Source organism: Carlito syrichta, unplaced genomic scaffold (genome assembly GCF_000164805.1).
Source record: "Carlito syrichta isolate Samal-C Ts95f unplaced genomic scaffold, Tarsius_syrichta-2.0.1 Scaffold304099, whole genome shotgun sequence".
Classification (NCBI taxonomy): domain Eukaryota; kingdom Metazoa; phylum Chordata; class Mammalia; order Primates; family Tarsiidae; genus Carlito; species Carlito syrichta.
In genome coordinates this window covers 262503-286664 of record NW_007248195.1, presented here as the reverse complement: position 1 = coordinate 286664, position 24162 = coordinate 262503, and the positions used below count along the sequence as shown (strand labels likewise).

At 40.2% G+C, this 24162-nt stretch overlaps 1 protein-coding gene across 4 annotated transcripts in view; it reads right to left on the bottom strand.

The window, feature by feature from the left end:
* Positions 1-24162, bottom strand: part of TESPA1 (thymocyte expressed, positive selection associated 1) — a 48889-nt gene that overhangs the window by 3201 nt on the left and 21526 nt on the right. For 3 of the 4 annotated variants that reach the window (XM_008059460.2, XM_008059462.2, XM_008059463.2), the window contains 4 exons: positions 23123-23331; positions 21818-22620; positions 20576-20669; positions 17977-19116 (listed from right to left, as the gene is read on the bottom strand). In XM_008059460.2, coding sequence (XP_008057651.1) covers positions 20577-20669; positions 21818-22620; positions 23123-23331 — 1105 coding nt within the window. In that variant the 3' untranslated portion in view covers positions 17977-19116; position 20576. Of the gene's footprint in view, positions 1-17976; positions 19117-20575; positions 20670-21817; positions 22621-23122; positions 23332-24162 lie in introns of those variants that run through there. The other variant, XM_008059461.2, reaches the window with a different exon arrangement.

Genomic DNA, 24162 nt, shown 5'->3' with positions numbered 1-24162 from the left:
CTCCAACATATTCCCTTCCTCCCACTAGGCACAACTTACAGTTGATCACTACATCTGATCATAGCATTATGATATTCTGCTCTTCTCCATCTTTGTTTTTGCTCTGCCTAGAATGCAATTTTTGCATCTTTTTCTACTTCCCCCAATCATGTTTCCCTTGTTCAACCTTTACTTATTCATCCAGCCTCACTTTGCCTATCTCCTTGCTAACAGATATCTTTTTATTTATTTACGTATTTATGGAGCTGAAGTCTTATTCTGTTGCCCAGGCTGGAGTGCAGTGGCATGCTCATGGACACTGCAGTCTTGACCTGCTGGGCACAGGCTATCCTTCTGCCCCAGCCTTCCAAGTAGCTGGAACTGCAGGTGTGTGCCACATACCCGGCTAATTTTTTGATTTATTATAGAGATGAGGTCTCACTAAGTTGCCCGGGCTGGTCTTGAGCCCCTGTGCTCAGGCTATCCTCTCGCCTCCACCTCCCAAAGTGCTGGGATTACCACCACCCCTGGCAGATATCTTCAAAAAGATAAAATAATGTCATCTTCTGGGAAGTTAATTTCTCTGTGTCCTCATGGCATTTAGTAAAAAGTAATAATTGATTTTTTTGTCATAGCCTTCACTAAACTACAAACCCAAATTATCCTGTGAATATCCCTGTTTATATCCCTGTTATATCCTGTGAATATCCCTGTGAATATCCCTGTTTCTGTAATGCTTTTCTTGCCAGTGAGTTTATATAAAGGAAAGCAAAATCTGGTGGTGACAAAGGTAGTGAGAATATTGCTACTTAGCTCAAAGTCTCAGAGGACACAGTCAATGAAGGTCAGATCCAAGAACAGGTAGTGAGGCTTGCTCTGATCCACAGGAGGAACCTGAATTCCTGCTCAGTCAATGCCATGTACTCTGATGGAGAGACCACCAACCAGGAAGGCAGGAGACCTGGGTTCTAGTTCTGGCCTTGATACTAACTAGTTGCCTGATCTTGCTGAGTCATGTTTCTTCTCTGACCCCTTTCAAGTACAAAATGGATTTAGCCTCTATATGATGATAAGACTTGCATAGGATATCTCTGAAAGTGCTTTATAATATAACGGCTAGAGGCTCTTTTTTTTTCAGCAGAAGGGCTGTGTAAGGTAGTGTGGATGGACCGGGAATCCCTGCTCTACATATCTCTGGAAGCAGTGCTGCATTGCATTCTATGTGAATGTTGACACCTGAAGTTGTATGGTTTAACAGCCTTGGAAATAGCTTTGGTGATCCATTTGAACTGCAATTCAGAACACTGTCATTATGCAATGTGGATAGAGATTGTCTGTCTTCCACAGTCAGAAGAAGACTGAGATAGTGCAGATAAAGGGAAGGCAGAGGAAGAGAAAAGAAGATACAGTAGTGTTCCCTTATAGGTAGTTTTGGTTTTGGTGATTTCAGTTACCTGTAGTCAACTGTGGTCTGAAAATATTAAATGAAAAATTCCAGAGTAAACAATTTATTAGTTTTACATTGCAAGCTGTTCTGAACAGTGTGAAGAAATCTTACACCATTCCACTCCATCCTGCCTGGAATGTGTATCATCTGTTTGTCCAGCTTATCCAAGCTGTAGGCACCACCTGCCCATTACTCACGCAGCAGTTGTCTGGGCTATCAGACTGTCGCAGTATCACAGTGCTTGTGTTCAAGCCGCCCTTATTTTATCTACCAGTGGAGTGATGTTGGCAATTCAGATATGTCAAAGAGAAGCCATAAAGTGCCTCCCTTATGTGAAAAGGTGAGAGTTCTTGACTTAATAAGAAAATAAAATGGGAGGTCAGGAAGATGGCAGCTGAGCCAGTTGGATTATGCGAATCCCTGTGTGAGTGAGTGAGTGTCTGGAAAATGTTGTATCCATGCTGGTGAGCGAGTGGGCGTGTGAGTGACTGAGTGAGGGCTAGGGAGCCAACGGCCAGGGCTCTCCTGGTGCAGCAGCCGGTGCCACAGTTGCTGGGTTTGAATCCTAGCAATTCCTGGTACGCAGAAGCTGAGCACCATTATCTTTTTCTTTCATTAAATGAACAAACTCTCCCTGGGATGAAAATGCTGGGAGAGACTGTCTGAGTGGGGACTCGTGAGCAAGTGGCTGGGCCCCTGGTGCAACAGCTGGTGCTGCAACTTTTCTGCTTTGTCCCTGGCTCTTCCCAGGTCACAGAAGCCAAGTGCCATTAATTTTTTAAAAACGGACAAAAGCAGCAGGGAAAAAATATCACCCTAGGCTCTCTCTCACCACTGCAGCAGAAGAGAGACTGCTGGCTCCTGGCTTTGCCTCACCACTTCAGCGCCCAGCAGGGCACTGGCAGCAGGGGCTGTGGAGGGAGTCTAGAGGTAAAGTCCCACGGAAGACGACAAGAGAGGCACCCCATCACCATCTTGAAGGCAGGGCAGGAAAGTGCTCCGACTGGCTCACCATGGAGCAACAGACCCGATCTCTGTGACTGGCGGATCAACTACTCAGAGGGTGATCGTGACCCAGAGGGAATATCCTGAAAGCACAAACTTTGGAGGGACTTTACGAGTGCTGAGTTCCAGACACCCCCACCCCCCACCCTGATCCAGTCATGGGACAAAGGATGTGGCCAGAAAAGGACCAGGAAGAACTCCAAAGAGATCAGTGATGAGGCTGCGTCTGATCCAAACCCCTCTTCATGCCCTAGAGTTATAAAATTGCTTCCTTATCAATTCATTCTCCATGGCACTAACAATACTTATTTTGACTGAGGATTCAAGGGTATACTTTTAAAATGAGATGATAGAACTACAGTCATCAGACAGCATAAATTTTTCCACAGTAATATTTAGAATCTGTAGGCTTTCATACTCAGTTTGAAAGTTTTCCCACTGATTTTCTCATGCTCATTAATCCTCTTAGTTCTCAGTTTCCTCCCTGCCTTAATCAATTAATATACTGTATATAAAGTTGTGGATAAGGTAAATTTGTATGAGAAAAATTGTAACTTAAATACACAAAATAAAATCCTATTTAATTTTATACTGAATAATATGTAAAAAAATTCTTTGTGCATTACTATCCTCCAAATACCTGTCAACATATTTTTCAAGTTCTTTCTTATTAATTTAAAGCAGAATACATCTACATTTTCACATTATGCATAACTCTAAGTATTTCTGTTTTATTTATTTTTTCTTTATGACAATTATAGGCCAGCTTTTAACTGCTGTTGCACCAAATCTTTTGCTGCCTTAAGTTTCTTAGATGGTATAGGCCATTGTTTTACCTAAAACTGGCTTATTGACATGCAACCTTAACAACAATGGCCTATAGGGTAAATTTGAATAGCCAATGCCAGCTCAGCTTGTTTTTTCATTCACTAGAATAGGTTTTTGTATTCCCTGTCTGTCTTTACCAAGTCCCTTAAAGAGGTCATAGCCCATCTGCAGCATTTGTGCTGAGACTTTATCATTGGGGCTAGACAAAAGCATGCCCATTTGTGAACGAATCTCTCTTCCCCATAATGTAAAGGTGATAGATGGAATAACATACGAGCAAAAGGTTCCTGAAATCTTACTATCTGTCCAATTTAAAATCTGTGAACTTTGGCTACTGAGGGTACTCGACCAATGCCTATAAGTCCCGAAGATGCCATATGAGTTGGCCACGAGGCAGACCAATCCTTTCCAGCAATACAAGAACCATTGGCTCCTGTGTCTAACAAGCCTGTAATTTTAACTCCTTGTATAAAGAAATCTTTTAGAGGTCTACAGTTAGTAACTTCCTGAACCCAAAAAGCAACATCGCTAGAGTCAAATCCAGAGTCACCTCTAAGCAGGTTAAAGTTTTACCTGCTTTGTGATAAGGCAAGAGCAGCAACTGGGCTATTCTCAGCACTGTTTTGCTAGCGGGAGCAACAAGCATCTGGATTTCTCCTGTGTAATCCAAATCCATCACTCCATAAATAATGGAAATTCCTTGCGAAGACAAGGAACTTCTGCCTAATATTATACCCACTATTCCTTCCGGGAGAGGGCCCTTTACTCCCATAGGAATTGGGGTCACCGGAACGTCTGGAGTTAATATTGTAGTGGTGGAGGAACACAAGTTCAGTCCTGTACGCCCTAGGGTGGCTTGGATGACCTCTGCGATGGAGCAAAAGGAACGAATGGATTCATGGCGGTGGCTGTGCCCCTATTGTCATGTGGGGCTGGGGCTGGCCCCACTGGAAGTTTTTCTGAGCCAGGGTGGCTTTCTGTTGATTTAAAGGAGTGCCGTTTTTATGAAATTTAGATAGGCATTCTCTAGCCCGATGAAAGCCTTTTTGGCATTTGGGACATAAGGTTTTTGGTCGAGTAGCCCCAGTAAGTGGTGATGGTATGCCGTGTAAGTCGGCCATACCTTGCTAGCCGGACAATCTCTGTTAATGTGTCTGACTTGACCACAGTTAAAACAAGACTGTAATGAGATATTCTTTTGCTTATTACTTATATACTTTTACTTATATTACTTACATATTACTTATATTATTTATATTACTTATATATTGTTTATATATTTTACTTATATTATTTATATTGCTTATATATAGCTTATATATATTGCTTATATTACTTATATTACTTATTTTACTTATATTACTTACACATTACTTATATACTTTTGCTTATAGTACTTATTCATATTACTTATATATTTCTGCTTATTATAGCTTGAGCTCCCTGCATTCCTATAAGAAAAGGAAAAGTGTAACTAAGTTCAGGCTTTATTTCAGTATTCTCAACTTTTAAAGGAAAATCTTAGAAAGAGGTGCAGTGAGCTTAACGGGGCAGTTTCTACTAATGTGCCCGATTTGTCCACACACATAACATGATTACACTAAAACATTTTTCTGTTTACCTGCACCCTTCATGCTTAGATCATCAAAATCCCTGCCAGTGGGTAATGCTAAACAACAAAGAAAGGAAGAGGAAATGGGCCTTCAGCTCCTGAACCAGCATGGTGGTCTCAAGGTCTGCAGCCCACCTGGATCCCTAACGTTCAGGCAGGCCTCCATGGCCAGCTCCCAACAGAATACAGCACAACAAGAAACTTGAAAACACACACATACATCAACCCCAAAGCTGAAAGAAAACAAATAAACAAAGAAAAAACTTTATAAGAAACTCATGGCAGCAATAAACAATCACATTTCAATAATTAACCTGAATGTGAATGGACTAAATGCACCACTGAAAAGACACTGAATGGCAAAATGGATAAGAAACCATGATCCAATTATTTGCTGCATCCAGGAGACCCATCTCACTACAAGGGATGCACACAGAGTCAAAGTTAAAGGATGGGAAACGAGTTTCCAGGCAAATGGATCACAAAAGAAGGCAGGAGTTGTGATCTGATCTTAATATCAGATAAAACAACCTTTAAGCTATCAAAAATTTAAAAAGATGCAAAAGGACACACATAATGATAAAAGGTTCAGTCCAGCAACAAGAAATATCCATCCTAAACATATATGCACCCAACACAAAAGCACCAGTATTTATAAAGCAACTACTAAGTAAACTAAAAAAAAAAATTGATTCTAATATTACTATAGCAGGGGACTTGAATACCCCACTAACAGCTCTGGAGATCATCAAGGCAAAAAATCAACAAGGAGATCCAGAACCTAAACTTGACACTCAACCAAATGGACTTAATATATACCTACAGATTATTCCACCCAACAACCACAGAATATACATTCTACCCATCACCACATGGACTGTACTACAAGTTTGATCACATCCTTGGTCATAAATCAAGCGTAAACAAATTCCACAAGGTTGAAATCTTGACATGCACACTCTCAGGACACAGTGGAATAAAAATAAATATCAAGACCAACAACATTTCCTCAAAGCCAACAAAGACGTGGACACTAAATAGCATGATACTGAACAACTACTGAGTCAACACTGAAATCAAAGCAGAAATTAAAAGATAACTGGAAAAAATGAAAATGAAGAAATATCTAACCGAAACCTCTGGCATGCCATGAAAACAGTTCTGAGAGGGGAATTTATATCTCTACAAGCATACGTTAAGAAAACGGACAGATCACAAGTGGAGAGTCTAACAAATCACCTAAGGGAACTGGAAAGAGAAGATCACCAAAACCCCAACTTCAGCAGAAGAATCCAAATCACCAAAATAAGAGCCCAAATATGAGACATAGGAGACAAAAATATCATAGAAAACATCAACAAAACAAAAAGCTGGCTTTTTGAAAGAATTAGCAAGATTGATGGACCCCCTAGCCAGAATGACCAAGAAAAAGAGAGAAAAAACCCAAATAAACACAATCAGAAACACAAAAGATCAAATCACAACTGACCCTGAAGAAATACAAAATATTATCAGAGATTACTAGGTACACCTGTATGTAAACAAACTTGATAAACAAAATGAAATGGGGGACTTTCTGACATTACACAACTTCCGCAGGTTGAAACAAGAAGACACTGAGACACTAAATAGACCAATAACAACCCAGAAAATTGACTCTCATATGAAAACTACCTACAAAAAAAAAGTCCTGGACTGGATGACTTTTCAGCAGAATTCTACAAAATGTACAAGAAGAAGCTCATACCAATCCATTTGAAAGTATTCCAGGAAATTGAGAAAGATGGAATTCTCCCCAAATCATTTTACGCAGCTAACATCACACTGATTCCCAAACTGGGTAAAGATTCAGCCAAAAAAGTGAACTACAGGCCAATATCCCTTATGAACATAGACTCAAAAATCCTCAAGAGTCTAGCAAATTGGATCCAAAAGCACATCTCAAAAATCATCCACTGTGACCAAGTAGGCTTCATCCCCAGTATTCAGGGCTGGTTCAACATTCACAAGACCATAAATGTAATTAAATACATCAACATATGTAAAAACAAGAACCACATAATTATATCACTAGATGCAGAAAAAGCTTTTGATAAAATCCAGCATCCCTTCTTGATAAAAACCCTCAAATACCTAGGTATAGAAGGAACATACCTCAAAATAGTAAGTGAAATCTATGATAAACCCACAGCTAACATATTGCTAAAGGGACAGAAACTGGAACATTTCCCCTAAAAACTGGAACAAGACAAGGCTGCCTACTCTCACCCCTCTTGTTCAACATTGTGTTGGAAGTCCTAGCTCAGGAAGTTAGACAAGAGAAGGAAATCCAGGGTATCCAAATAGGAAAAGAGAAAGTCAAATTGTCCCTCTTTGCTGATGATATGATCCTATACCTTGAAAATCCAAGAGAATCTGTCAAAACCTGCTTTCACTGATAAAAGATTTTGGCAAAGTCTCAGGGTACAAAATAGATGTGCAAAAGACACTTGCATTTCTATACACCAACAACAAGCTGGCAGAGACCCTAATTAAAGCACAATCCTATTCACAATAGCCACAATAAAAATGAATTATCTTGGCATCTTCCTAACCAGAGAAGTGGAAGACCTTTACAATAAGAACTACACAACTACTCATAAGAACTACAAAGAAATCCAAGAAGACACAAACAAATGGAAAAATATTCCATGCTCATTTATAGGAAGAATCAACATTGTTAAAATGTCCGCCCTACCAAAGGCAATCTACAGATTCAATGCAATACCCATCAAATTACCAACATCATTCTTCTCAGACCTGGAAATGACAATACAGAAATTCATATGGAAACATAAATGACCATGAATAGCCAAAACATTCCTCAGCAAAAGAATCAAAACTTTACTATAAGGCTACAGTAATCAAAACAGCCTGGTATTGGTACAAGAACAGGCACATAGACCAATGGAACAGGATAGAGATTCTGGAAGCAAAGCTTCAATTTTTCAACCAACTCATCTTTGACAAAGCCTCCAACAACCATGACCGGGGAGAGGAGAACCTATTTAGCAAATGGTACTGGGAAAACTGGCTGACCACATGCAGAAGATTGAAACAGGACCCCTACCTATCACCATACACATAAATTAACCCTAAATGGATCAAAAACCTAAATGCAGGAGACACCCTTATGAAAATTGGAATGCCCATTTCTTATGAAATAAGATAAACAAGTGGGACCTCATCAAACTAATGAGCTTCTGCAAAGCAAAAGAAACCATCAAGAGAGCAGGGATACAGCTCACAGAATGGGAAAAAATATTTGCCAACTGTATATCTGACAAATGCCTAACATCTAGGATCTACGAGGAACTCAAATGCACTGAAAGGAAAAAAACAAACAGCCCCATTAAAAAGTGGGCAAAAGACATGAATAGACACTCCTCAAAAGAAGATATACGGGCAGCCAACAGACACGTGAAAAGTGCTCAGTCTCATTCATTATCAGAGAAATGCAAATCAAAACCACATTGAGAAACCACCTAACCCCAGTAAGAATGGCCATCATTAATAAAACAAGCAACAACAGATGCTGGCGAGGATACGGAGAAAAAGGAATGCTTCTACACTGCTGGTGGGAATGCAAACTAGTGCAGCCTCTCTGGAAGACAGCATGGCGGTTTCTGGAAGAACTAGAAATTGACCTTCCATATGACCCAGCAATTCCCCTATTGGGAATATACCTGGAGGAACTCAAGCATTCTACAAAAAAGATACCTGCACACGTAATTTTGTTGCAGTTCTATTCACAACAGCAAAAACATGGAATCAACCATGTTGCCTATCAAAGCTGGAATGGATAAAAAACTGTGGTACATATACACAATGGAATATTGTGCACCCATAAAGAAGGACAAATATATGGACTTCGTAGCAACTTGGATGGATTTACAGTTGATCATACTCAATGATCTATCGCAGAAATGAAGAATGGAGTACCACATATTCTCGCTCATCTGCAGACCTTGAACAATTATAATCCTATAAAGAAGCGATTTTTAGTAGTGGGAAACGTCAGGGGAGGGGGTGGGATTGGCAGTTGAGGGAAACTGCTAGGGGAGAGAGGGGCATACCTCATCAACAAGGGTACCTGCATAATCAACATTTGTATACCTCACCCTGAATTGGACCCTACATTTTTATAATAAAATAAATAAAACATAAAAAAGTAACAAAAAAAGGAAAAAAAATTGTATGCTAAGGTTGCTGAGATCTAGAGTAAGAAGGAAGCCTCTATCTGTGAGGCTATGTTAGTTTTGCTGTCGCACTTCAAACTGCACAAGTTACAGCCACAGTACATGAGAGGTGCTTATTTAAGATGGAAAAGGAATTAAATTTGTGGTGGAAGACTAGAACAGAAATGTGTTCTGGTTGGCAGCAATTGGGGTAATCGAGTTTGTTACTATCTGTGGTTGCAGGCATCCATTTGGGGTCTTGGGATCCATCCCCACAGATGAGGGGGAGACAATTGTACATTATAGAATAAAGGCAAATACAAATAAAAAAATAAGAGGCTTAATTTCCCTGGTGCAAAAAGGGAAAGGGATCCCCTCATCCTCTTTCTTGGAGTAGTTTCTTTATAAAACTTGTTCAGTTCTTTATCTGTGTCTTTGAAATGCATTCACATCTTTTTAAAAGCTAAATATCCTCCTGTTATACTACAACCCGGGCATGTCTCTCTGAAGGATCTGGAAGTCATCTCTCTCTATTTTTTATTGTAGGAAACTCTTAACATGAGATCTCCTCTCTTAACCAATTTTTAGGTGGATAGTACGTTATTGTTAACTACAGACACGGTAACAATGCTGTACCATGGATCTCCAGACCTTAATCATCTTGCACAGCTGAAACTTTATACTCTCTGGATAGCAACTCTCCATTTCCTCTGTACCTCTGCCATTTTCACTGTTTTTTTTTCTTTTTAACTGTGTGCTTCTATGTGTTTGACTATTTTATATATCTCATATAAGTGGTAGTATGCAGTATTTGTCTTTCTGTGACTGGCTTGTTTTCCTTAGTCCTGACACCCTCAAGGTTCATCCATGTCATCGCATACTGTAGGAATGCTTTCCTTTTTAAGGATGAATAATATTTCATTATATATATGTCACATTTTTTTATCCATTCATCCATGGATGAACATTTAGGTTATTTCTACATCTTGGTCATTGTGAATAGTGCAGCAATAAACAGAGGAGTACTGATGTGTCTTCAAGATTCTGATTTCAATTTTTTTGGATAAATCCCCAGAAGTGGGATTGCTGGATCATATAGTGGGTCTATTTTTAAGTTTTTTGAGGAAACTTCATACTGTTTTCATAGCTGCTGGATCATTTTACATTCCCACTAACAGTGTATAAGAGTTCTAATTACTCTACGTCCCTGCCAGCACTTATCATTTTTTAAAATAATAGCCATCCTAACAGGTGTTAGGTGGTAGCTCATGATTTTGACTTGCATTCCCTGATGATTAGTAATGTTGAGCATCTTTTGATTTGCCTGCTGGCCATTTGAATGTCTTCCCCAAAATATATATGGAACTCCTTCAGCTCAATAACAAAACAAACAAATCACCTGATTATGGGCAAAGGTTGAGAGCCACTTCTTTGAGATGTAATTATCAAGGAAGATAATACCTCTAGTTTAGGCAACTTGTTTCAACTTGGAACACCACTTCCTATCTTAAATATATGAGAAACTTATTTTTCCTTTGAATAAAGCCAATTGACTAAAACATATGGCCGTCCCAATTATGAAGTGAATTTAGGGTGTGCTGTGAGTGACAAAATATTATTTTGTACTTGAGGACAAGCTATTGTTTACTTGAACAATATCTATGAAATGGGCTGCATCTGCTTGGCTATATAAAAGGGTGCATTTTTTTCTGTCTTTGCAATTTATTTAATGAATTTTCTGTGATGCACGTTATAGACTGGCTTAATGTTTATCAGAAATAAAATTGCTTTTTTTCTTACACCATTGTGGAGAGAGATTTTCTGGGAGGCAAGAGATTTTGTTTTTAGTTATATTTCCCCAACAGAGGCCAAACAACCTTAATAAGAATTGCAAATGAAGTAGAAAAATAATAATCACATTCTCATTATGTCCTCTCCCTGTTCCTCTCCTCATTCTAATCTCTCCCTATACTCTCCATCTGATTAGTCCCTCTTCAGAATTTATTTTGGTTTAAAAATATCCAGTACCATTTTCTATAAAATGGGGAACAGTAAAATAACATATCATAGGATTAAATGATTTAATGCTCACAAGTTCTAAGGCTAGTATCTGGCATAGTCTCTGTATATGTGTGTTCTTGTTAATTTTATCATGTGACACCATCAGGCATTAAAAAGCAGACTGTAGCCATCCAGGTCACACCCAGGTTCCACCAAGAACTGCTTTCAGTTCTTCACCATTTGGGGGGATATTCAGACTATAACTAGTTTCCATCTTTGTCTTGTGCTCTGAACCAGCATTCTCACACAATCCCTCCTATCTCTTCTTCCACTTCCACCAGCAGAGTTTACCATAAAAATGAAAACTTCCACCTCCGGATGTGGTCCTTTCACAAATAGAATATATATTGGCCTGTGCTACCTCAGATATGGTGAAAGAAACACACAGAAGAACAATAACCAAAACCAAAACCAAAACCTCTCCCCTTGACCCAGCCTCTTACAAACGTGGTAAAGGCCAACTGGTTTAAATTTAAGCAACAGGGCACTATTAGGAAGGACCGTGACTTTGAAATGGTGGAAATCATGAGAAATGACGAGGGTCATCCTTTCTCAGGCACTTGGAGGAAGATTGTAACATCTTCCCTGGCAGAGACTAAATGAGAAGGTGGCAGAGGAAGAAAGCTGTTGGCGGGGAGGCAGGTACTCTTTTAACAGAAAAGGTGCCTGTTTCGTCTGTTTTGTACACCTATAACATAATGCCACAGAGTGGCTAATGTATGAAGAAGAGGAATTTATTTCTTACATTTCTGATGGCAGGAAGCCTACGGTAGAGGGCCCACATCTGGCGAGGGCCTTCTTGCTGTGCCGTCTCACGTCAGATGGCGGAAGGCAAGAACGTGTGTCAGAGCAAGACAGCAAGACAGGGTGAAACTTGCTTTTATAATAAGCCCACTTGAGACAGCTAACCCACTCCCCAGATAATGACGCTAATCCATTCATGAGAGCACCACCCTCATGACCTAATCACCTCTTAACCTAGTGACCTCTCAACACTGTTGCAGTGTAGATTATGTTTCCAACACATGAATGTTGGGGGGACGCATTCAAATCGTGGTGTGGCAAAGCCCTCGTGCTAATTACAAAAAGGCATTCACCATATGTAGATGAATGGGGAAAAAAAGGAACTCCCTCTTACAAGCTGAATCCCCTTGAGTTTTCGGATGGCAAGTTCAGTAGGACTGGGTTCTAGTCCCTATATCCCTACTTAGCTGTGTGTCTTTGAGCAACGCACGGACTGTACAACTAAACACAGTGGCCGGCCGAGTGCCGCTATTCATTTCTCCCACACTCACACCCGTCTACATCTGATAACATGTAGCAGATTAGCACCTGCAACTTGATACAGCACTAGAATGAAAAAATATTAATCTCTAGGAAGTAATTACAGACTGGAAAAAGCAGAAGTGGGACTATTTCTCAGCAGAACTGAAAAAATTGTCCCATCTAGCTTTGCCTTTGTGGTCTGTCAATTGTCCCCTTCCATATTTGTCACACAGGCCTTAATACTGGCAGCACTGAGGTATTGGCATAGTTATCCTTGCTTCTTGTGATCTCTGAAAGCGGCAGTCCCCAACCTTTTTGGCATCAGAGATCAGTTTCATGGAAGACAATTTTCCCACAGACCGAGGGTTAGAGGGCCGGGGATCATCAGGCATTAGATTCTCATAAGGATCAATCGGTTTAGATCCTTTGCATGCACAGTTTACAATAGTGTTCGCTCTCTGATGAGAATCTAATGCCTTGGCACATCTGAGAGAAGATGGAGATCCGTTCGCTGGCTATTCACCTCCTGCCATGTGGTCAAGTTCCTAATAGGCCACAGACCGGTATTGGTCTGCAGTCCTCTTAAAGGGTGATGGAAGAGAGGGTTGAGAGAGACAGTCTGTAGCTTTGTGGGGGAAAAAAATTACATAAATACATAGAATACTGGAAAGATTTGGAAAACACTGTGACTAAAGACTATGCCAGTGAAAAAGAGTTCTCTCAATCTGTTTTTTTTGAGTCAGGTCTCACTCTGTCGCCCAGGCTGGAGTGCAGTGGCATGTTCACGGCCACCGCAGTCTCGACTTGCTGGGCTCAGATGATCTTTCTGTTTCTGCCTTCCATGTAACTGGAACCACAGGCATGCATTACCATGCCCAGCCAATTTTTTGACTTATTATGGAGAGATGAGATCTTGCCAAATTGCCCAGGCTGGTCTCGAACCCATGGGCTCAGTCAATTATCTCACCTCGGCCTCCCAAAGTGCTGGAATTGTAGGTGTGAGCCACTGCGCCTGCCCAGAGATCTCTCAATCTTGTAGGTGATCATAGAAAGAAGATTTTTCTTTATTTACTTGAGAGACAATGTGTATTTAATTTCTAAAGTTACTGCATTTCATTGAATCTGATAAATCATCTTTTGTAAGACTCATAATTTACATTCTACTTAAAGAGGCAAAAAAAATACAATTTAGTTGGCTGACATTACTGATTTTAAGACACATTCTGATTTAAGACATGTTAAAGTGTGGAAAAATGTGTGCCTTAGAATCAATAAAATGCAGCTTTTTAGACCATACTCTCTCCTGTTGTAATGAAATCCCATCATTCCAGCAGAGAGAACAATCTAGTTGTGTACTTGAAATGTACAACTCCTAGCAATATTTTCTCCCTTGCAATTGAATTTTAATATTTTAAAATAATGACCTTTAGTTAAAGTTGACACAGATTTGTTTTTTTTTTTAGTTGAAATCTCACTCTGTCACGCAGACTGGAAGGCAGTGGTACGCCTCTCGGCCACCTCAGCCTCAACCTGCTGGGCGATTCTTCCGCTTCAGGCTTCCAAGTAGCTGGAACTACAGGCGCGTGCTACCACACCCAGCTAAATTTTTGATTTATTGTAGAGATGAGGTCTTGCCAAGTTGCCCGGGCTGGTCTCGAACCCGCGAGCTCAGACATCCATTCGCCTCAGCCTCCCAAAGTCCTGGGATTGCAGGCTGAGCCACCGAGCCTGACCAGAGTTTTAAGAGGAACGAGTGCTCTGAACATTGCATAGATTGCTCTGAAAAGTGTCACTATGTAGATAGATCCTGCATACAACCTGCTCTGCTGAATATCTTGGCATTTTCTTGTGCAACCCTGACATCTGCTGGACAAATGACACTTAAGCAAAGCTTTCCATTTTAGAGTAAATTCAACTCTTGGCAAGGAAACCAGCTGTGTAATATATACTCTATACTTTCTATTTGAATTTGATGAGTCTAGCAGCTAATTTCTTTTCAATTTTTGTATGCCACTGCTGAGTTTGAATGAGCTTTACTGTAAGAGCTCACTCTCAGTGAGTCTTTAATGTGTGAAGAATAAAGCCCTTTCATTAAACTCATTCTTAACCCTCATGGTGTGCCAGAATCATCATGTGAGAGAGACTGTTTATAAAGATGGCTGAAACAACCCTCTCATCCTACATTCCTTTTGACAACGCGACTTTGCTATTCCATGAAAAAAAAATAGAAACTGCCAGGCGCAGTGGCTCATGCCTGTAATCCCAGCACTTTGGGAGGCAGGGGCAAGAGGATTGCCTGAGTCCAGAAGTTCAAGATCAGCTTGGGTAACTTGGTAAGACTTTGTTTAAAAAAAAAATCAGACAGGTGTGGTGGTGCATTCTTGTAGTTCCAGCTACTTGGAAGGCTGAGGTAGAACCGCCTACATACTATGGAATGACATACCCCATGAAAAGAGCACCCAGCTCATTTTCAGTACCAAGATCCCAAACATGTGGGTAAGTCTGTTTCTGACCTTCCAATCCAGCCATCAGCCAAATGCAGCTGCATAAAGAAACCCCAGTAAGACAAGCAAAGGAACCTACCAGTCAACCCAGAGAGCAATAAGAAACGATAATTTTTCCTTGATGCCATTATACTTTGGGTGCTTGTTATGCAACCACTAATGCACTAATACAGTAGGAAAGCTTTGAAAGAACAAACAATGCCACAGTCCTGATCTATGAGATTTGTATTTAACTTAATACAAATAGATTAAGTAGATTCAGAACTACCAACTTAATAAATAACTTATGTACATGATTACCTTTAATAAAATTCAGTAACACAGCAACATGGTTATTGTTATTCAAATATGTGGCATTACCTTTATATATCCCTTGTGAGGTTGAAACTTTACATAAATGTATAGTCTGTGTACATGCATAGGTGCATATATAATAACAACAAAATCATTGCTATTATTATTCTCCTAGGACAAAACTAAAGTTAAGTGATTTTCCCCAAGATCACTGAATTAGTATGGAGTAGGCTACTTGACTCCACATCATATACTTTTATTTTATTATACTTTTTAATTTTTTAAGATCAGTTTTAGGTTCACAGTAAAATTGAATGGCAGGTACAGAGATTTCCCATACATACCCTGCCCCAATCCATGCACAGATTACCCTGGTATCAACATCCTTCACCAGAGTGGTACATGTGTTACCCTTGATGCACCTAAATTGACACATCATTGTCACCCAGACTCCATAGTTTACATTAGGGTTCAGTTTTGGTGATGGGCATTCTATGGGTTTGGACAAGTGTGTAATGATATGTATCCACCATTACAGTATCATTCAGAGCAGATTCACCGCCCTAAAAGTCCTCTGTGTTCTGCCTGTTCCTCCCTTTCTCTCCTCCAGCTCCTGGAAACCACTGATCTTTTGATTATCTCCATAGCTTTATCTTTTCTCAGAATGTCATAAAGTTGGAATCATACAGTATGTCATCTTTTCATATTGGCTTCTTTCACTTAGTCATATGCATTTAAGTTTCTTCTATGTCTTTGATGACTTTATAGCTTTTAAAAATTATTTTTTATTTTTTTATTTTTTTTGAGTTGGAGTCTCACTCTGTCGCTCCCGGCCACCGCAGTCCGACCTGCTGGGCTCCGGCGATCCTTCCGCCTCAGCCTTCCAAGTAGCCGGAATTACAGGCATGTGCGACCATGCCCGGCTGATTTTTGATTTATTGTAGAGATGAGGTCTCGCTGCCCAGACGGGTCTCGAACCTGCGGGCTCAGGCAATCCACTCACCTCAGCCTCCCAAAGGCGCGGGATTACAGGTTGAGCCACCGAGCCTGGCTTTTTTTTTTATTTTTTAGACAGAGTCTTGCTATGTCGCAGTGGTCATGATCATAGCTCCTGCAGCCTTGAACTTCTGGTTCAAGCAATCCTTCTGCCTCGGCCTCCCCAATATCTGGGACTACAGGCACACACCACCACACTTGTCTAATTTTTTAATTTTTTTGTAGAGATGAGGTTGCCCTATATTTCTCAGGCTGGTCTTGAGCACCTGGCCTCAGGTGATCCTTCTGCTTCTGTCTCCCAAAATGCTGGCATTACAGGCATGAGTCACTGCACCCAGTCTATAGCTATTTTTTTTTAAAAGAAAACACTAAATAATAGTCCACTACTTAGATGTACCATATTTGCCTTATCCACCAATTTGTTTGTATTCTTATTGATATGTTTAAGAGTTCTTTATATATTTTGGAGTGCTTTTGCAAATATTTCCTCCAGTCTGTGGTTTGTCTTTTCATTCTCTTGACAGTGTCTTTCATAGAGAAGAAAATTTTAATGAAGTCCAACTTGTAAATTCTGTATTTCATGAATTATTTCCTTAGTGTTGCATCTAAAAAGTCATCAACAAACCCCAAGTCACCTAGATTTTCACCTATGTTATCTTCTAGAAGTTTTATAGTTTTTCATTTTACATTTAGGTCTGTAACTCGTTTTGAATTAACTTTTGTGAAGGGTGCAAAGTCTATATCTAGGTTGATTTTTTTTGGATGTGGATGTCCAGTTGTTCTGGCATTTGTTGAAAATACTATTCTTCATTGTATTGCCTTTACTTCCTTATCAAAGATCAGCTAACTAAATTTAATCTGTTTCAGGACTCTCTGTTCTGTTCCATTGATCTATTTGTTCTTTTAGCAATACCACACCATTTTGATGACTGTAGCTTTACAGTAAGTCTTGAAGTTGGGTAATATGTTCTTAAACTTTATTCTTCTCTTTCAATACTGTATTGAATATTTTTGGTCTTTTGCTTTTCCATATAAACTTTGGTATCAGTTTGTTGATATATACATAATAATTTGTAGGTATTTTGACTGAAACTGCAAGGAAGCTATGGCTGAAAAGAACTGACATCCTGAGAATACAGTCTTCTTCATTTTTTATTTTCCATAGTGTAAAAACTATATGCCTAAATATAGATTTTATTTTATTTTATTTTTGTCTTATGGCATTTTTTCTGTTTAGTGTTTTCTGAACTTCCTGGATCTGTGGTCTGATATTCATGTAGGGGAAATTCTGAGTCATTACTGTTTCAAACATTAGTTTTGCTCTTTTCTCTCTCTCTTCTCCTTATGGAATTTTCATTATGTATATGTTACACTTGTTGCTGTCCCACTTTTTTGGATATTCTATTCTGTCTTTTTTCTATCTTTTGACCCTTTGACTTTAAGTTTTGATGACTTTTATTGCTATATTCTCAAGCTTAGAGTGTCTTTCCTTGGCCATGTTCAATCCACAAATAAGCCCATTCCTCATTTCTGTTACAGTGTTTTGACCTCTAGCATTAATTTTTTAATTCTTTCTCTCTTTTTTCTCTTTATTTTAAAGATGTGGTGTACAATTTGGGATTAGGTATACAAATGTTCATTATGAAGGTACCTTTTTTGATGAGGTGTGCCCTTTCCTCCCCTGGCAGTTTCTCTCAACTGCCAATCCTACCCCATCTTCCCTGGCAGTTTCCCACTACTTCCAATCCCTTTCTTGCAGTATTATGATAATTGTTCAAGTTCCGCTTATGAGCGAGAACATATGGTACTCTGTTCTTTGTTTCTGTGATAGATCACCAAATATGATGGACTCTGCCTCTCTGCCTACATTGCTTATTTGCTTTTGCATACCGTCTTTATCCATGAGAGTTCTTAGCATCTTAATCACAGTTGTTTTGAGTTTCCAACTCTGCTAATTCTAATATCCCTTTCCTGTCTGAGTCTGGTTTTGATGCTTGCTCTGTCTCTTCAAAGCTGTGTATTTGCCTTTTAGCATGTCTTGTACTTTTTTCTTGATAGTTGAACATGATGTACTGGGTAAAAGGAACTGATACAAACAAACCTTTAGTAATATGGTGGTAAGCAGTGGGGTAGTGTTACATAGTTCCAGGTCTAGGTCTCAGTCTTCTAGTGAACCTGAGTCTCTGGATTGCAAACTTGACATATGCTTCTCAGTCCTCCTTTCTCCTTAGGTGGGACAGGATGGCTAGAGTGGGCTGGAGCTGGTGCTTTCCTTTCCCTTTATCAATTAATCTTTGATAAAACCCCAGTAGGTTAGGTTCTTGGTAACTAGTTTTTCCTGAGGGTAGACTTTGTTAGGAAGACTAGAGTGCTCTGGCATATTTCAAAATTGATTCTTTGCCCCTTCCCCTGCAGGAAACACCATGGGACTTTTTTAGTCTTTGCCATGAGAATTTGATTGTGCTTCCAGAGGTGAAACCTAGAAAGGCAAGAAGCTCCCCATAACTGGGTCCCTCTGGAGTTTTCATCACTCAGACTGGTCCATTTTGAGATCATCCAGCAATGCATCAATGATAGTCCAGATTTCTCTACTATGGCACTGTTTTTTGGGAGGGTTTGTGCTTTGGGGTTTTTCTCCGAATCATGAATCTCTGTATTTACTTGTCTGTTTCTTTAATTTGGGGGGAAATGGTTTGTTGTGATCCCACTTCTCTGATGGGTCTAAGAAGAGTTATGATTTTTTCAGTTTGTTCAGCTTTTTACTTGTTTGGATGAAATGGTGACTTCCAGCTTCTTACAAGCCAAATCAGAAACTGGAACCATCTTAAACTTCTTAAAGTACGTAGAACATATTGTTGCCTTCTGACAGTTACCTCTTTAGTCAGTGACTGAGTGCATACATACGATCTATATAATCAGAGATATAGGTAATAGGTTAGAGAGAAAGAGGAGTGATTAGAATCCTAAAACCAAAATAATTGGAATTCAAAAGAGTTAGAATAATAAAGCCCTTTGTCCATCAGGGCAAGCAATACTGGAATTTGGAGTATTAACCAAAAAGACTATTGGGCTAGGCAGTGTAGTAAATAGTGCCAAAATGTCTAAAATGAAGGGATCTCTAAGCAAAATATCTGTATATATATATATATATGTTTTTGAGTTGGAGTCTCACTCTGTCACCGAGGCTGGAGTGTAGTGGCATGCTCATGGCCACTGTAGCCTCGATTTGCTGGTCTCAGGCAATATTTCTGCCTCAGTCTTACAAATAGCTGGAACTATAGGTGTGCGCTATAATGCCCAGTTAATTTTTTAATTTACTGTAGAGACGAGGTCTTGCCACGTTGTCCAGGCTGGTCTCGAATCTGTGGGCTTAGGCAGTCCTCTCACCTCTCCCTCCCAAAGTGCTGGGGTTACAACCATGCCTGGCTGCAAGATATCTATTTAATTAAATAAATAAAATTTATTTAAATCAATAAATATTTAAAATTTTACCATCTAGTGAGAAAAAAATTATTCTTTTTTCTTTTTCTTTGTGGTTATAGTAGATAGGTAGTTAAAACTATAGGATACTAATCTTCGCTTAGTTTAAACAATACATTTCTGTCTAAGCTGCTCAAAGGTAAAAGAAACCTTTGGAAGAGCTGATACTAAAAAACTGATATCTGTAGAAAAGAGATTTTAGCGGCAACAAATACTATCTATGTGAAATTCATTGTCATGCTTTGAGGAGAGATATCTTGCAGATGTTGGGATATTGTCTTCACCTGTAAGAAAATTTCTACAACAATGCTTCTCAGACTTCAATGTGCAAATAAATTACCTAACCCAAGAGTCTTGATACAATTGTGATTTAGTAGGTCTGGGTGGGGGCTGCATTTCTACATTTCTAACAGTTTCCCAGGTGATGCTCATGCTACTGGGTCTTGTGATCACAGTTTGAGAACTGCTGTCCTAGGAGAAATTCTGTAGAACCTTAATATTCAAAGTGTCGTCTACAGACCAGCAGCAACAGCATCACCTGAGAATTTGTTAGAAATGCAAATTCTTGAGCCCATCCAGATCTACTTAATCAGAAACTCTGGGAGCTGGGGCCCGGGTATTTGTAGTTTAACAAGCTCTCCAGGTAACTGTGATGCATGCTAAAGTTGGAGTATCATTGATCTAGAAGAGTATTTTCCATCCATAATAGAGTCAGCTGGGGAGCTTAATAAACAATCAGTTACTGGTTTCCATGCCATACCAATTAAATAACAGATCACAGAATGTAAGAACCTTCATTGTGTATATTTTAAAAAAAAGTTTCCCCAGGTGATAATAATATACAGTTAGATTTGAGAGCCACTGCCTGAGAGATAGGCTCACTTACTTCATGAGTCTTTGTCAGCAAAAGCCTGATAGAGGTGGAGGTTTCTGGATCTACTGGGCCAGTAGCTCTGCTCCTCTTCACTGTTGCTTTGCATCTGTAACCAAGATCCCATAGAACTCATTTAATGAGAAATGGAGACAAGGAAAGGTGCAGGTGGCAGGTAACTTTAGCGGGGGAAGTTGGGTGTACTTGAGAGACTTGGCTTCTTCAAGGACCAAGTAGTGAGTAAGGCAGGAGCTGAGATGTGGCACTACCTTCAATAAGAGGTGACACACATGCAAACGATATTGCCAATAATCACAAATTCTCTTTTTGGCAATTATTTTAAAGCTTTTTCAAGGAATACTGATGGCAGTAACTTCCATAAACTCAGGCAAGAGGAGTTCTGAGTTTTTGAGGGTCTACATAGTGAAGAGTTGGCAGACATAGAGAATGGCTCCACTTGAATTCTCCACTATCTCTTCTAGAACATTCTCTAGTTATCCATAATCACAAAATCTGCTGCTCAAATGGCCCCAAGCTGGTTGCAGGGACCTGCTCTGGGTTTCCCCGATGACTGTTCTCTCAAGGGCCAATCTCTCCACTAGTGGAATGCAGCAGTAGGCCTGAATAATGACCAAGGATGGCTGTTTGTATGGATAGGACTTGTGGCATTTGGATATGCAGGCTGGGGTGCCCACACATGGGTGTGCAAGATGCCTTATGGTACAGGACAGATCTGGGCATGGGAAGAGAAGGGGACAGGCCAGGAGCTGGGGAGTGGCTCTGCCCACACTGTCATGTTCTAGCACAGAAGTTCTGAGAGTCTGAGAATTCTAGATTGAAGTCTGGATGTACAGTACAGGTCTTAGTGGTTACATATTTGTCAAGGTAAGAGAGGACATATTTTATTTGCATGCTCAGCTTTGTGTAAAATGAGTCATTTCTATTTCCACTCCTATAAGGACACCTGCCAATAGTAAGCACAGGTTTGCTTAATGAATACCTTCAATAGAGATCAGACAAGATAAGAATGATAAAAGTAACTCACAAAATCTGCCTGCTCTTAAGAAACCAAACCCATTTCTTTTCCCCCCCTGTATATTACTCCACTAAGGGTTTCTGAATTTAATTTAAAAAGTGGTATATCTGGCAAGGACAGAAAGCCTGATTTTTTTCCCCCAAGAGTCTTGACCCTTCTTTTTCTGGGAAGAATTTATAGCCTTTCTCTGCCAGCTTCTTTCCTACCTCCAATACACTCACCTTCTCCAAGTCAGAAATGTCTTGCTGGGTTAAAAATCGATGCAGCTCTGGTCTGTCTATGCTCTGCTTCCATTTCTGCTGGGTGATAGACAGGTCCAATGACTTAACCTTCCTGCCCATAGGATTATTCTGGAAGAGACTCTTTCTTGCTCTGCTCTTTCTTTTCCAGAAAGTTTCATCTTTGGCTGAATGAACTTCCATATTGGTGGCCTGTAGACTCCACAGCTCTTTCCTTAACTGTGCTGAGTCTGTGCTCCACTGGTCATCTCCTCTGGGCAGAGAATGTGTGCAACAAGGGGCTTTAGGGTTAGAATGCAGAGTTTGTGCTGGTGCTTGCTCTGTAGACATCCCCTGCTGTGTTTCCTCTTTAGAACAGAGAACACATGGAGAGGGAGAAGGGGGCAGCTTTGTACTCTCAATGGGGGGCACAGGATCTTCCTGTGGGGCTTGCCCAAACTCAGAGTCTTGCTGGAGTACCTGCTTCTCTCCCCTCACTCTGTCCATCACTTCCCATACAACTTGGTCCAAACTGTTCCTTTTAGGGGTGTTCTGGGGTACTGGTAGCCGACTTCGGGGACACGTGTAAAGGCACATTTTGGAGATGGCTTTCCGGAGACGCTCTCTGGGTGAGTGGGGTTCAGGCTCTGGGGACAGAATCCTGATGGATGGCATATCAGTTGGATTGCAATTCCAGAACATGTGGGATGGTGTGAACTTTTGGATAGGTGTTTTAGACACATAGGAGTAGAGACAGAAGAAGGCATCAGCAGTGACAGCCAATGTTTGCACTTGTTTAAACCTACCTGGGTACAAGGAGTGAAGATGGTGAGTCTAGGGTCTATCAGCAAATTATCTCTTAAATCTCTCCCCTCAAAAGCCTCCCCAAAGCTCAAAATTCAGAGAGAAGCTGCCAGTTTCCCCACTAGTGTTTCTTCCCATTTAGGTTTCTGACACCCTTTCTTGACTTCTTGATGCCCCAATCCCAAGCAGATATTTCAACTGAGAAATAGAAAACAGGGGTAAGATGTCAAGACATTGCGCTGATTTCACTCAGCTCAAGAAGAGATGGTCTAAAGGCCTAAAGACCTCATGGTCTGAGGTCTCTTGAAAACTATTTCCTCTAGAAAAAGAAGCAGACATCAAAGTTCTCCATCTTTGCTGAAGACAGCATAAAAGGAGATAAACACAAGAGACAAAGGGTCAAGTGGAGGTAATCAAGAAAAAGTAGGCGTTGGAGCCAGGAGCCCAACTGTGAAAGTCTGGAGGACAGAGGAGAAGCAGAGCCATGTCTGCAGAAGCACTCACTGGCCAGCATGAGGCAGGGGTCCTCCATCTCAATCCTCCGCACCTGGGCCTTCAGGAAGAGCTGGAAGTCAATGCCCTTGGCCTGGGAGGGGTTGGTGAAAAATCGAGCAGGGATCCGTGAAGTGCCTTTTTGGTTCTCTTGGCCAAAGCCCAGACTAAAGAGGACATCTTCTGCATCTTCCTGCACCTTGTCCAGAATCTCGGAGATGCTGAAAATAAGGAGTTTGGGTAACCAGGGGACAACTTTGAGACCTATGGCAATTCAGAATATCTAATTAAAGTATCAGGAGAGTGAAACTCTTTTCTGGTCATTTCTCTACTTTTCACTGTGACTTGGAGAGAAGCTTTCACTTCTCTGAACCTAAATTCTGTCTAAAACATAGGATGTACAGTCCAGGCCTAGTTATAAGAAAATAGAATGTTAGCATGGTATTTTGAACAACTTATTGCAGATGAGTAAAAATTTAAGTAAACATGAAAAGGTTTTGGAAAAATGAAAAGCAGGACAGTGCAATGGAATTTTTTAGTTTCATTATTATAAGTAGCTGCTCAGTTCCCTGACTTGCCACCCAACATGCCCTCGTGGTTGTGTGGAACAACTATACAATTAGCATGTAAGGAACATAGAATTCTGAAGGTAAACCTTTTTATTCTCAACCAGAAGGTAAAAATTAATTGATAGGTACATTCAAAACCTGATTTTGAAAGGCATACCCCTTTCTAGTACTATTTTCAGGACAGAACTCCTGTGTCACAGAAGATCAAATTGTCTCTCCGTCTCTCTCTCTCTCTCTCTCACTCTTTCTCACAAGTCTCACTCTCACTCTCATTCTCTTTCTCTGTATGGCACCAACTCCAAATAAAACTAAGTCTGAGTGTGGCCAATCCAATGGGTCAGAAGAAATACTGAGCTTTTTCATGCAAATAGGGACCATCTTGTTTAACTAATAGCTGCACAGTTGGAATCCGGGGTTCCTCAAACTTTTAAAACACGGGGCCAGCTCACTGTCCCTCAGACCGTTGGAGGGGCGGACTATAGT